At 37.1% G+C, this 15,295-nt stretch overlaps 1 protein-coding gene across 2 annotated transcripts in view; it reads left to right on the top strand.

The window, feature by feature from the left end:
* The window catches only part of ADCY2 (adenylate cyclase 2), a 203,609-nt gene that overhangs the window by 180,499 nt on the left and 7,815 nt on the right, over positions 1-15,295 (top strand). For both annotated transcript variants that reach the window (XM_053936042.1, XM_053936034.1), the window contains 6 exons: positions 13-197; positions 1,686-1,770; positions 7,449-7,607; positions 11,851-11,997; positions 12,993-13,100; positions 15,134-15,248. In XM_053936042.1, the coding sequence (XP_053792017.1) occupies positions 13-197; positions 1,686-1,770; positions 7,449-7,607; positions 11,851-11,997; positions 12,993-13,100; positions 15,134-15,248 (799 nt within the window). The remainder of the gene's footprint in view (positions 1-12; positions 198-1,685; positions 1,771-7,448; positions 7,608-11,850; positions 11,998-12,992; positions 13,101-15,133; positions 15,249-15,295) is intronic.

The following is a 15,295-nucleotide window of genomic DNA, read 5'->3' as shown; positions in this document are numbered from 1 at the left end:
TCTCTTTGCCAGTATTTTATATACAGCTGCATATTAGGGCTCATTTCCTGTTCCGTTTTCCTGAGGATAAATTATGAGTTGAAAATGGTAATAATGTTGATTGCATTGGTGGGCTACAATGTTATCCTTCTGCACACTCATGGGCCCATGTTGGATGACTACAGCAAATTTATGTATGCAATGGCACCTCTTAGAAGGTAGGTGGCTAACTCCAGTCTTTCTGAAGTTAAATAATACCCATGGTAGCGCTTATGTCATGGAACATACGTCTTTGGCTATGTAATCTGAGTCACAATGTAAAATCATTGTCATGCTGCAGTTAATATTTGATTTAATGTCACACCTCAGAGCATTAGAATAAAAGTCTGGACAAGGCATTTAAACAGCACACTATAGGAAATAGAGTATGGTTTAATTTGCATTTTTGTCACAAAGGATGTTATAAGAAGTCATCACCAAGTTTGTTAAGATCTCAGGCTGCATATCATTAAGGCTTTTAGAGCATATTTGTTACAAGCTGAGGAAAATCTGCTTCCCCAGAACTAGTACATTGTCTGAAATGTTTACAAATGAAGTCTTAGCGATTGAAAAAATTCAGTAGACCAACAGTTTGGAATTTTTTTTTTCCTGTGCCTGTGCATTTGTATCTTAAGTTTTTAGTGAGACTGCTGAAATCTTTGTTACAGCTGATAGTATGTAAGACCAAAATTATTACTCCAGTTCTTGTTATTGATGTGTAAAATAATTTTTGGACAGCTGTAATTTCTAGCTCATTTTCAAAACAAAGAGATGATTCTCTTCTGTGTAGGCCAAGTGTATGACATATGCCACAGCAGAAAATCTGGATATTCATAGTGTTGTTTCAATATCATTTTTCCTATGCTGTAGCAATCATAGAAAAGGATCTCAATTGAAAAATAATTTTTTAAAAAGTGTAGGTTTTTTTTTGCACTTAAATCTAAAGATTAAGTGAACAAACCCAAGTCTTTGTTTCCATTTTATTAATGGAAAGAGTATGTGTGTGATGGTATGGAGAACAAGGGGACAGGTTAAATTGAGCTTGTGCTTCTGGCAGCTTTGGTTTTGTCAAGCAAGCCCTGTGTCTGTTGGTATTTTCCTTCCTAAATCTTGTAGCAAGGTTTTTGTTTCAGTGACATGAGTAGGAGAGTTCTAGTGTGAACTGTTTTCCATTGCCTTTAGTGACTTTTGCCAAAGCAGAGTTTTTAATAAACTCTGTACAAGATCTAGTTTGTGCCTCCTCAGGTGAAAAGGTATCTTGGGAGTTAGGTGCTTTAATTTCTTAGTTTCTTTTTCTTCATATTCATTGCATATGGTCAAGCTGTCCACGGTGGAAATAGTGTTATTGCATTAAAAATCGATTTTTATTCTATTTGTGTAGAATAAGCCACAAATGCTCTCCATTTGCAAGTAAAAAAGGATATTATTTTTCCTAAATACTCATCTTATTATTGGACTTCAAAATGTAGGCACATTTGCAGAGAATGTAGTAGAGGTAATTAAAGCTACATAATATAAATAATGCTATTTCATCAAATAATATATCATATCATATTTAAATGTTCTTAGTTTATGTACCAGAAAGTAGAACATATAAATTTTTGTGCCTGAAGTAAAGTTGGTTTAACTTTTGAGCAGCCTGCTTTACTTATGTTTTTATTTTATAGGCCAGGAATACTGAAGGACCTGAAGACAATGGGCTCAATTTCCTTGTTTATATTCTTCATCACATTATTGGTTTTGGGTAGACAGGTAAGACACACACTTCTCTTCACCTGCACCAGTGGACACAATGCCAGCTGTCACCTTCTCAAAGAAACACCTTTGTCCTGTTCTCTCCCATACCCTTGCAAAGGGGTATCAGGAGCATCTGTAAAACTAATTTTTTTTCTTGCCTTCCAATTCGCCCTTAAAACTCACCAATAACTATCACTGGCATTAAGCTGATAGTGTACTGTGCCCATTGCTTTTCATTCTGACCAATACTGGCTTGTAGCTTCCCAGCTTGTTCCCATCTGTCTGCATCCATCTGCTGTCTCCCTGCTTGCTTAATTGCAAGCTATTTTCTTTACAGTTATTACAATTTGGTGTAGACACAGAAACAATACAGCATGCACACAGAAGTGCACCACATGCTGAGGCCACGGTTGTACTAAAACTGTGACCCAACAGGAAACTACTCTTTTTATTACCCAGTTGTGCTTTTCCAGAACAAATGTGATGTCAATGGTCTTAACCTGTACTAAGCTCAGGGAAGATGCAAGGGCAGTTCTTTCTTTAAATCCTCAGGCCCATAAAGGATTGACAGCTAAAAGATGCAATTCCAGCCCATTGTGCCAGAACAATGCAGTGCACAAGACAGGGCTCTGAAATGGAAGAGGCAATCCATATGAGATCTCATGAACAGCCTGAGAGCCTTCACAGACTGCAGCCTTGGGAAGGACTTTATCCCAGACTGTCCTTAAATCATTCATTTACATTACAATTCCTCAAAGCTGATGACTGTCCTTTAAATTGCCATGCAGGCCCTGCAGGTTGCTACACAAAAAATTCTTATCTGGCAGTTTCTGCAGTATTCATTGTAGAGGTGAACATCCTTCTTGATTTAGAAATAACATCTGCCTTGTCATCAGCAGCACATTAGAGTTTATTCATTTGATGGTGGTGACAGAGCGGGTCTAGGGCACAGCTACTTTTTGTCAGAAAGAGGGATAAGTTCTTCATTGCATCAGTGGCGAATCTTTAGTCCCTGTCAACCCAAATTTCAGATGGAGACAGAGGGTGCATTACCAAGAATAAAGGAGAGAAGGAACATCATCTTCAGTGGGAAAGATTTCTTTGTGGGTTCAGTCACATCAACAAGAAAGTTTGTTTTGCACACAGCTACAGGTGTCCTCTGTCACACCAACTAAGAAATGATCGTATAATGGAAAAAGTCTTCATTTTCAGAGTTCAGGATTCTTGACATGATAGCACTTGTAACTCTTCAGTCTTTTGCCTTTGATTTTTCTAACTTATTCTCCCTTAAAGAAGAAGGAGAAAAAATTGAATTTTCAAATGCTCTCAAGCAAAGTCTAAATACTACCGAAAAAATGTTATTAACTAATTTTAATACATACCTGGCATAAGACCTGCCATTTTATATTACTGTTGGTAATATTGATTGGTAGCAAATGCTTTGAAAAAGAATAGGGGAGGAAATCAAACCTGCATAGAGTGAACTCTTCAGGGATGTATAATTCCCACCTTCTGCCTGTTGGTATTTCTGTGGCTGTGTTTAATAGCTATTGGCTGTCCTGCTTTCTGTTTCACTGTCTGATCCCTTTTTAACCCATTTTATCTTCCTGGTATTTCCAACACCAATAATGAATTTCACAGTTTGATAAAAATCCATGTGACAGTGTCTATCTTTCTGTTTTTAAACTTCGTCTTTTCTACTTTTATTGAGTGGTACTTGCAGGATGCTGTTGAACCATCTTGGCAGTGTCAACAAAGTCAAATTCTTCCTTACCCTTCTTCCACAGAGGGTAATGTGCAAGTAATTTCTCTGTTAGTTATTGCATTTTTTTGCAGATAACTAACATATTTTTTCTTCTTTTAATATCTGATTATTTTAAAAATGCTAAAGATAATAGCCACTGATGATAAGGATGGCCTTTCTACTTCCCTTCAGCTGCCATTGGTGCTCCTCTGTCCCCAGGATGAGTAACCAAAACATTCATCCAAACAAAAAGTGGATGCTCTCCTTCAAGCCTAGCTCTGTGAACATGCTCACCACTGGTCACAGAAATGCCTCTCCTGAATCAAAAGCAGAGGCAGGGGATCAGTGCCTCTGGTTCAGTGGGGATGAAGAGAGGAAGAGTTAGTGTATCATTACATGGTTTATGAGCCTATTTAATTATTTTAGCTGCACAGCTAGCATCACCACTGGAAGAAGCAGACCTTCCCTCACCTGCTTATTCTTATCCTTTTGTCTCCTCATTTGTACTGGCCCAGCTCACTGTGTAGATGTATAGTGGATCAAAATAGGGAAATGGTCAGGATTAAAAATTAATCCTGCAGAAGTAGTTGGTTTTGAGGCAGATCTATTTTCAAGATTTATGGTGTGGCCACAGCAATGCTAGTGCCGGAAGAATGGGGGTGAACAGACAAAAGCAAGGGGAAAAAGCAGAACTGGGTTTTTTTTGATGGCCCTGCCAGCATAGGTGACAAACATTTCCTGACACCGAGATGAAGTGACTCATTTCACCCTGCATACAGATCCCAAGAGTTACTTGATAATGGGCTGGCAACAGGCAGACAATGTGTTGAGAATGGCGATTCTTCCACCCTTCCCAAGGGAATCCAGATTGGTATGGGCTTGACTGTGTAAGGAGAGTGCTCACATTTAAACAATGTTGAGCACTAAACCTTTCTTATGATCTGTTTTGAATCCAGTATTGACATAGACTGTGAATTCCTTTCTCAACAGTACCTAAAATATTATGTGTCCCGTTACTCTGTAGGCTGGCTGTATAGTTTTTCCATGAATTATATTGTAGTTATCCACACTGAATTTCATTGTTAGTTTTACTATTGAGGTGCTTGTGGCAGCTTCCCTGAGTTGTAAAAACTGTTTCTTTGTTGTCTCTGTTCTGGTGTTTTTTGGGTTTTTTTTGGGTTTGTTTTTTTTTTTTTTTTTTTGTGATCTTTTATTTTGTGAGGGAATTCTTCTCTTTTTGAACAAAGTAGTCTCTTCAAGAGCCTCTTCTGAAAGAATTCAATGAAAACTTATCTCAAATTTCACTGCTAGTCACATGACCATTTGCTTCTTTGTAGTAGAGGGAGGCATGTTTACAGAAAGTATGTCAGCTCATCCAATTGTATCAGCCTTAGCCAGTATGCCTAAATAGCTCTTTTCCTTAGCATTTACTGGTTTGTTTTTTTTTTTTTTTTTACAAAGTACCTTGCTTGTTCCTGCTTCTTTTCCAAAGATTTACCTTATATCCGTACCCTTTGTCAGTTCTCTAATACTCTGTCTCTCTTGACTGATCGGGATAAGTTTTGTATCATACAAACAAACAAAAAAACTACCATCACCACAATTCAAAGTAAGTTAATAAGCTCGTGCTCTTCTCTTTTTGACATCTTATATGCTGACTTTTCTATTTTCAAAGCAAATTGTAGAATACATTCTGATTTTTCTTTTCTGATCTCTGAGTTCTCTTTGACCTTTTTTGGAGCAGCCTAAATTTAATTCAGTAAATAGTAAGGTAGTAAATAAATTATCTTTTTGATACTAGCTTTTAAAGAAGAAACTTATTTTTGAAAATTTAGCTACCACCTTTTCTTTTCACTACAAAGTTGGTACAATGTATGGATATCTAATTTCAGTAGGCATCCATGTTACTTTTGTCAATTTATGCCAATAATTTTGACATTTTGACATCTCAGGGTTTTATTGGATTTTTTTCTGCATAAATACCATTTGTAGTATTTGAATTTACCATCTATGTGTATTTCTATTTATACTAATCCAAGTTCTTGGATGTATAAATATCAAACATATATATAAAAAAGACATTCTAAAAAAGTGACTGCCATGTATTTTGCATCATGTGGACGGTTCTGAAAAAATCAAATTCATGACTTCAAGCTTTATAGGACTGATAATTGCCATTTAATACAGGCACAATGACAGGGCAACAATAAAATCCTATTTCCGAATTCCTGCAGAAATCTGTTCTCAGGTTCTCTGTACCTTTATGATTGTCTGTACAAGTATTCAAGTCTCTGCCCGCTCTTCTTTTGCTTATAGTTTGCAAATATCCTTTAGTAACATGTAATTATTTAAAATATCCAGCTTGTTTGTTTATTTGACATTCAAAGTCCATATTTCTGCAATGCAGCATGATCCATTCTAAAATGTCAAGACCCCTTTTACTTTCAGAAGAATGTCCCCTTTCAGTCAGAATAGCCAGAATATTTCTTTTGCGGTGCATTTGAGGTCTGCATTCTGTCCTTAGTAGTATAGGTATCAGCAGAAAGAGAGTATGTTAACAGAGATTTCATGTGATGGATGTTCTCTTTCAGTTTTGTAATTAAATGTTTAAATAGTACCTGGCCCTTATCAACCAATTCAAAGGAAACCTGAGTATATTTCTCTCTATGCAGTTAAGTGGAGGAATCATTTTCCTTTTATTGTTTTTTCATCCTGCAAGTATTTGGCAGATACAGTTTTGCTTCATCAGTTTTTTCTTTCATTGCCTTTAAAAGCTTGCCAAATCATTTTAATATCATCTAATTTCAACTTCCTACTCTTATCTTTGGCTGTGATCTCAGTAGAATACCTATGAATCATTTTGAACTGTGACAGCCACCGTCCAGTCAGAAGGACTACTCTCATTTTTTATGTCAGTGCTTACTGACTGCTAATACCAGTAGCTAGCACTTCTAAGTTTTTCTATAATAAGATTGCCACCATAATCATATTCTCCTAGTTAATAACATAGTCTTCATTGAGATTGCCTGAGAGTGTTAAACCATTAAGACCATGTTGAAATAGCTCTTGATTTTTATCAGGTCAAATGAGATAGGCCAGAGGAGGATTTACTGTGGAAATAATGCCATAGAATTCATGACAACACCTTGACAATACTGAAAGCAAGTGGAGAGAGCTCCACAAAAGTGCAGTTTTATTAATTTTCTACCACCTTTGTAGTGAAGTTAGATGCCAAAACATACTGATACTACTCCACGGTTGTTGCGTATTTTCATATAGTTCCAGGTATTGTTGTTGTGGTTACTGGAAAGCTACTGTGAAAACTCTGTGACAAAAAGAAAAGTAGGATAAAGTATTACAGAAAGGAGTGTAAAACCAACCAACCAACCAAAAAAAAAGCAACTAACAAAACCAAAACTCAACTGAGTTGGCCCAACTGACTGGGACATTTTTGATAGTCTGATCATGATTAGATATACTGAATGTATATTATATCAATAGGCTGTTTTCTTTTTGCCAGGCTGGTGGCATGATGTAAGTTCAAGTTAATAAAAGTTAGGGTCTTCCTGAAATTCCCATTATTGTAAGTGAAATTCTGCACTTAAAAAATAATATTAAGCTGCAAAACTGTACATTGTTTCCATTACAGTGTTTGATTTCTGAAAATAATTTCTACTCAAGATTAAGAGTAGATAAATAAATCTTCCATTGTTTAAGGCACCTTGCAACTTTTCTTATTTTCTCCTGGGCTTTTTTGTTGGATTTGTTAAAATGTATGTCACAAAGTGTATGCTTGGGGTTTGACCTCTGTGGGACCTGGAATTATATTTGAGTAGCCAAATAATAGCATTGTAGGAGTTGTGTATTGTGCTTATTTTGTCTCTTAAACCTGTACTCCAGCAGGACAAGATGCCTATTGTTTCTTTACTTCTGTGTCCTCTTGTAACAGAATGAATATTACTGTAGGTTAGACTTCCTGTGGAAGAACAAGTTCAAAAAAGAGCGGGAGGAGATTGAAACCATGGAGAACCTAAATCGGGTGCTTCTGGAGAATGTACTTCCAGCCCACGTAGCTGAACACTTCTTGGCAAGAAACCTGAAGAATGAGGTCAGCTGTCTCTGTATATCCTCTACTCTGTAAGAAAGCAGTGTACCCTGGAAATACCACTTAATGCTGTTTTGAACAGTAGGTCCTTACAGCAAAAAGATAAATTTACAGACACTTTCATTTCCCCTTTCCTTCCTGTAAGGTTTGCTTTACAGCACTGAATGCACCATAATACCCTGAAATAAAAAGGTGAAATTTTCCTAAGTGGTAATGCACTTTGCCTATTGAAGGACAGTAAAAATAGATGAGGAGGAGGAAGAACAGAATGGCTGAATCAACATGGGTCTAATTTTAAATCATATGCATTCAGATACTTTTTCCTCCATGATCAGAGTGGAGTTGCAGCCGGGTTCTGAGTTTTCTTTTGTTCACTGGAGAGCTTGTTTATTAGAGTGAAAATTAACCTTTTCACTGAAACAGTGGCTATGTTAATTCTGGAAAGATGTTCTGAACACTGAATTACCTGTTTATTCACTGCTTAATGGACCTAATCCAAGCACCAGAAAAGTCACCCAAAAGATCTATCTTTACTTTTCTGGAAATTAGATCTGCTTCTAATATTCCTTTACAGTAATAATAAAGCAAAAAAAAAATATATATATATACAAATCCATTTAGAGAGAGTAGCAGCTATAGAGATCTTAAATGTAAGATTTTTAATTACTTGTGCTTGCCAAATAATTGTTTCAAAAGTGAGAAAAGAGGGCAGAGGGCAGATTTAGGGGTTCATTTTTGATCTCCTGAGTTGAAAAGGACAACACCTTCCCTTTCACTGTGGTTTGCATTAAGCAGTACTAATCAGGACTGCATTTCAATACTTTAGTATTCCCTGCAAATATTCATTTGGTAGCTAACAAAACTTGCTATGGGGTTCCTTTGAATACAGTGAAGATTTTGGCTGGAAGCCAAGTTGACTCAGCTCCAGTTCTCAGTTAAGGCATTAAACACAGCAAACCATCAGGAGATTGCTTTCTTGATTATGTGCTACTCCACCTCAGCTCCCCAGCAGAGCAACACCATCTGCTTACCTTTGTATCAGCTACCAGATTTATCTTGTCACCCCTCAAGATTCTTAGGTTGGAGTGAGTTTACTTAATTTAATGAAGCACAGAAATTGTAAAGTGCTGAGCTCCCCAACGCATCACGTCAGGTGAAGTAAAAATGATTTGACATTATTTTAATGACATCCATTGAAAAAAAACCCAAAAAACTGAACTCAAGTTGTTCCTTGTTTTGTTTCTTTCAACAGTTTTCAAAGGAAGGCCCTTTCAAATCTCTGGAAGTATTCAGGAATAAGTATCTGTCATGTCTTTAGATTTGTTTCAATATCAGCAAGGTTCAGTATGTAGATACAGATGTTAGGGCACATTAGGCCTTTGTTTTCTCTGTGTGGATACATGTCAACAGATACAACATTGAAATTTGTCCACATCTTCCTTAGCTGCAAACATTCAAGTTAGTATAGTTTTATGTGTGTTCTTTTCTGTTTAGAACAGATTCTGAGATTAAGAAAATGGATGAATATTCTATTTCAAAATACTGCTTCCTTTCGTATTTTATGCATGCAGCTGTATATGGAGAAAAGGGGGAAAAAAGTGTGCTGCTGAAAAGCAGGCAGAAGAAATGAAAAGGGAAAAAGTGAGTGGATGAATGCTATCTGGAAACAGTTGGACTAAGTTTCAAATGACCAACAAAGGTCTTTTTATAACAAGATATATATATTGACTAATGCTAATACACTAAAAGCAAAGGTCCTTCAGAGTAAATAATAAAGGTTTGTTTGCTTTACCAGAACCTCCGGAGCTGGGTTCTGCTTATAATCTGCATGCTGGATACAAGACAGGTTATTTTCCAATTGAAAGACAGGCTCAAATCTAAAATGAAAAGCAGGAAACAGGGCCAGGATTAAATATATCTGCACCTGGCTTTTGCAGCTTTCTCCTTCATGTTTTTATCCTTCAGATTCCCTATTAGTAAAAAGTGTTTGGGAGCTTTTGTGCTGCAAGCTAACTGGCAAGCCCATCACTAAGCAAGAGGAATCGTGCTTTATTAGCTACAGCATGGAGCTAGCACCTTACTTAGAGCAAAAATTCTGCTCCAGAGAAGCTAACCGCCATACCCTTCCAAGGGATAGAATTGGAATGGTTTGCCTTCTCTATCCCAAGAAGATTTTCAGGCACTGGAGATGAGGGGACAGTAAAAGGAACATACTTGCAGAATTTCAGATGTTATTAAAGAGGAAAAAGGATTGAATGCAAAAGACAGGATGATTTTATTTCTGTTAAAATAAGAAAAGCTGTTCCTTCCTAGAATAGTATTGCACTTAATTTTCTGACTACACAATCTGGAGAGAACTGTTTCAAGAGAAGAATTCTCAGGAAAATTAAGGCACTTGATTGTAACATTCTTTATTATTATGATCAAAATAAACTAGATGGGGATGACTCCTTGAAATTCTCTGAAATTTATTGTGATAGTCACAATTACTACTTATCTGGTTATAAACAGTGCCACTTGTTTTTTCCATGATGGTTATTGAGCATTCACTAGTGGGAATGGATATTGCCAGTATTAAACAGGAAGGAGGACAAATGGGTCACTATAACTGAAATGAAGTCACAGGGAAGATGACCTGAGGAAACAGAAGTAAAGCTGAGTTAACCACAGAATGTAGTCTCTGTACCTTGTTAAGGAAATACTCCCATCTGACCATCCAGGAGCCACTCTGGCAGTCACACCTGCCTCAGATGAGCTGGGACTGAATCCCCTTCACAGTGGGCAGCTCCAGTGAGCCAATAGGTGCCCTACTTGACTCTCCACACACCACACACTCACAGTCAGACCAGATTTCCTTACTGGCTTGACCCTTGGGTTTCCCACAGCAGAGTCTCTGAAATCTGGATTTAACATGGTGCGACAAGAGAATAAGAGCTGGAACTGTGAATCAATATATTCCATCCCTACAGCACACAGTTGGGATGGAGCTTCAGCGATGCTATGGGTATAAAATCCTTAGAAAATACAGGAGGCATAAAAATCTAGTAATAAATAATTTATCTTCTCCAGCTGCTCGTGTTCCTACCTGTCCATCATTATTTTCATGTTTGCTCAAAAACTTCCTTCACACCTGTGATGCGATGAAGCAGTCAGCAGTTTTCCCATAGTTCTGTTATTTTTCAGTTATACATCAGCAGTAAAGATCCACTATGTCTGTGCACATCTGTATACAGGCACACCACATTCTTCCAAAAGGACACACTGACTGTCAAATTGCAAAACCCAAGCTTTGCTAAATAAAAAGGAAAATAATATTTTATCCTTCTTGAACTCACAGATTAAATCCTTTTCATGTGATTATTGAAATCCTTTTTTACTCAAATAATAATTTGAAGGTAGTTTTACATTAAAGTAGGTAACAGCCTCGTTTACTGCTGTGTCTATCTTTGTGTATAGATGCTATTTCTTTTTAAGTGTTAATTTAATAAATTTTCTTTCTTTCTTTCTATCTTTTTTGGGGGGATGTGAATTTGTCCTGAAAGAAGAGATGGTGTAATGTTCAAGGGCAGTGGAGAGGAAAGTGAAGGGGGTAGTGGGAGGTGGTCATTTTTAGCACCAGAATCTTTCTGTACAGTAGAGATGCTCTCATTTCAGTGGTCACAGAAGACAGTTCAGGTGATTTCTTTCTTTTTGGCCCAGCTCCTTGTTATGCAAAAGAAAGGATAATTATTTTGTCCTCTTAGGCATATTGTCATTTTAGCTTAGGAACTATCAGTCAGGGTCATTTTGCATTATGCATTTGCAGTACATTGAGTTTGTGATTTTGGTTCAGTTTTTTACTTAGTACAATAACAAACAGCTAATAATAAATTGGATATTGTTTTACAAAATACATTTTCAACCATGCAAGCCAGACTAAATTCTCTTCATAAGAAGTCTCAGAGATGGGCTCTATCTAATAAATTAGTGAACATTTTATTTTCATGGAGTTAATGTTCAGGAAGAAAAAAAAATCATTACAATATTTTCAGCTTTATATGTTAAGTCTCTTTTATGAACAGGTTTATATATTGTTTAAAATTAAGAAATGCAGCTAAATGCAAAAAACATCCAACCTCCATCTTGAGGCATTCCAACCACTGCAGCACCTCTGTTTTTAGATCCTGGATACTGCATGCTAATAAGGAAACTTATTTACAGCTGGGTATGATAATTTTTTTTCTTTATACTGTTTTCTTTTGGACAGGATCTGTATCACCAGTCATATGACTGCGTCTGTGTCATGTTTGCCTCTGTTCCGGATTTCAAGGAATTTTACACAGAATCTGATGTAAATAAGGAAGGGTTGGAATGCCTCAGGCTGCTAAATGAGATCATTGCGGACTTTGATGATGTATGTACCTACAACAGAGATGGTTTCAATCTCACTAACTCATGATATGCAACAGTCAGAAAACATACTTGGGCGGGAGAGTGGAAGAGCTGTCAGAAAATACTTACAGGGACTATTAAAGGAAAAAGAGATTTGCGTGAGATAAATCAGATAACTGATCTGACATCATATTCAATTGCTTTTGGTTTGCTATAATGAGAATCCTATGATTTTACCCTGTAACTGCTGCTCTTGAGACAGTTACATTACATGCTAAGGTTCTAAATATGAATGTCTAAAGTCAGGTGTAACTTTGTGTTATATCTGATCTGCACTGATGATTTGATACACAAGCAAATAGAAGCAAGTAGCGAGTATAACTACAGATGGATTGGGAAAGGCCTCACTGAGAACAGCATTTCTCTATAGGGAAGTTATTAGTGATGAAGATAAGAGTAAAAGGTATTAAAATAGTGTCATGACACAGAGAGCACAGTCTGCATTTGTGGATCTGCAGCTATAGAGGGTATTTTAGCAGCAAATCTCTTTGGAGAGCATTGGATGTCCAGTGTTCAAAACAAACTGGGATATATGAACTAAAATCTTTGGATTTTAGTCCTATTGACATGGACTATTCCACTGGCATGGAATAGATGCTTACTTTCAGAAAGCTGCGTAAAGCTTAAGTGTTGGCTGGTATGGTGATCCAGTTCCAATATCACATGAGTACGAAATCTACTGACTTTTAAAAGCTGTATGTAAAATAAGATGGAATTTATTCTCACAACTATAAATTTCATCCCTTTATACTAAAAAGGTATTTTAGAAGACAGAAATTCCCTTTCCTTGGAGTTCTGTAACCATTGTTTTATCCATCCTTAAGTCCTTTATCCTGTATATATTTGTGAAGCCATTTGAAGTCCATACAGAAACTGTTCTAAGACTTGATTCTCTGATTGGTATAAGTGTAACAGGGCTGCTGATCTGAATAATGAATGACTGTCCTTGTTTTGCAGTTACTGTCAAAGCCAAAGTTTAGTGGAGTTGAAAAGATAAAGACCATTGGAAGCACTTATATGGCAGCAACAGGACTGAGTGCTACACCCAACCAAGAACAGTGTCAGGTACAGGAAAACATATTTCTGCTTAATAAAAAGCATATTCAAATGAAGGCAAAAATTTTGTTCATTAAGCTGCAGGTTATGTATAATAATGTGACCTAGTTTTTTCTTACTAGCATAGTATTGTACTGGACAAGCATATACTTTAGTAATCTCTGTGAATTTTTCTTCATATTGCAGTTTGAAAATGCCACCTTTGCTAAAACAGGCCTTCTACTCTAAATACAGTACAGCACTTTATTCCTATGTGCTGCATCAGGACTGGATTTATGGAGCATACAAAAGATTGCAAGAATTAAAGTTTTCCATTGTGAGCTGGGAGAGATGATTTGCTTTACTAACTATACACTTATAGAACCCTCAGACTCAGCATTGAGAACATGTTCATTTCTAGTTTACTTAATATGGTAAGATTAGGAACTGCAGTCAGTGGAAATCCAGATCAGAGAAGCAATTCATAACTTATTCAAAAACCTTGCTTTTGCCATGATCTTTAGAGTACTACAGGTTAGTGACAGAGAGTCAGCAATTATGAATCAACACAGTCTCTGCTAAGGATTAATGTGCTCTTGCCAAACTCATGTTCCTTCTAAACACAAGCAATTATACATGAACTATAGACCCTAAGGATCCTGAGGACAAATAATTATTTTAAATTAGCTCTGACATTTAATGCAGGGAGGTGAGGGGGATGAAGAAAATGCAGAACTGCTGACTGAAGATGGAAGACATAGAGAACTCTCAATCACAACTAAAACTGGTGTATGCAGAGGAAGAAATTTATCATTTGAGTTATTTCCACAATCAGGAGATCCACAGTTTACCATTCCTTTGGTGATTTAGTTCACATTCTCAAAAGAAATCCACCAGAGCTCAGCAGCCTTCATTCCAGATTCCCAAAGATGCACAGATCCTGCAGTACCTAGTGTGGCAATGACTGACTGCTAGACATACTGCTGGGAACCACCCCCAGCTTAAAACAAGCATCCAAGGAAGACTAAGCACCTAAGTAAGGGGTCTGAATATATCAGCTGAACAGAAAACCATCTGTTTTAGCTAGGAGTGAACTCCAAAGGAAACAGGCTTCATTTATCTAAACAGCTGCTCCAGCAAGCACCACTACTGTCCCACCCTAGGCTGATGCATGCACTCCGTGAATCATCTCTGAAGTTGTCATCTGTCCATCTCTTCTGTCCCTTTATCTCAAGAAATAGGGAAGATTCAGTAATTTCTCATAGAGATCAATGAGTCCATGTCTTATGAAATCAGTCACTTGTCAAGATCCTACCTTGGGCTGTGGGACACCAAAATCAATTTTCACCTCAGCCGGAAAGGACTCAAAATAGCACTTAAAATAAGGTTACTTTATTATGTATGAGGAGAGATTAAGTCTACAGCCTTGATAAGTGGTATAAGCTCTGTAAATAAAAGTGCAGAGTGGGGTTCCCTCTTCCTCTTGTGTTTTAGTCATTTTCAGGTCTGTTAAATGTTCTCAGATGTACTTGCTTATCTGCAATATGAGATCAGTGGAAGAGTTCTTAAAATTGTGAATTTCACTGGATCTTCAGCATTTTATAAGGGTGCTGAGCTGTGCAACAGCGAGAGGAAAGAATTTCTGTGGGGGCTGTCCACAAGCATTATTTATTATAAAAGGGAATACAATAGAAGCAGACACTTAGAGAAAATGAATTAACAAATTCTAGGCAGACATAGATATTGAGTGCTTGTGGGATTATGCAGCAGCTAATCAGTCACTTGACAATCAAAATGTTAGATTAGGCATAGTTTGGATCTGTCTCTAGACTGCCTGGTTATACACAAGTGAAATGCATCCCATCTCTCAGTCATTGTTTGATCTAACTGATGCTGGACAGGTTACCACCTTCTACATTACTTCTGTGCATCTGCCTGCTCACACTAGGACATCCCTAAGGGCTTAAGTGTCTTCAAGTGTTCAGCATATTTTGGTTGTATTCTCACAGCAACCGAGGCTCACAAGAACGATTCTACACTGTTTGTTTGTCTTTTGAATTCAGGAGCCTGAACGACAGTATATGCACATAGGAACCATGGTGGAGTTTGCATTTGCCTTGGTGGCAAAACTGGATGTCATAAACAAGCATTCATTCAATGACTTCAAGTTACGAGTAGGTGAGTATCACAGGATTATTAGGAGAGCATCATGGACAAGGTGGGGA

This window comes from Vidua chalybeata, chromosome 1 (genome assembly GCF_026979565.1).
Source record: "Vidua chalybeata isolate OUT-0048 chromosome 1, bVidCha1 merged haplotype, whole genome shotgun sequence".
NCBI lineage: Eukaryota > Metazoa > Chordata > Aves > Passeriformes > Viduidae > Vidua > Vidua chalybeata.
The sequence above is the reverse complement of the archived record's forward strand: the minus strand, read 5'-3'. Positions and strand labels throughout refer to the sequence as shown.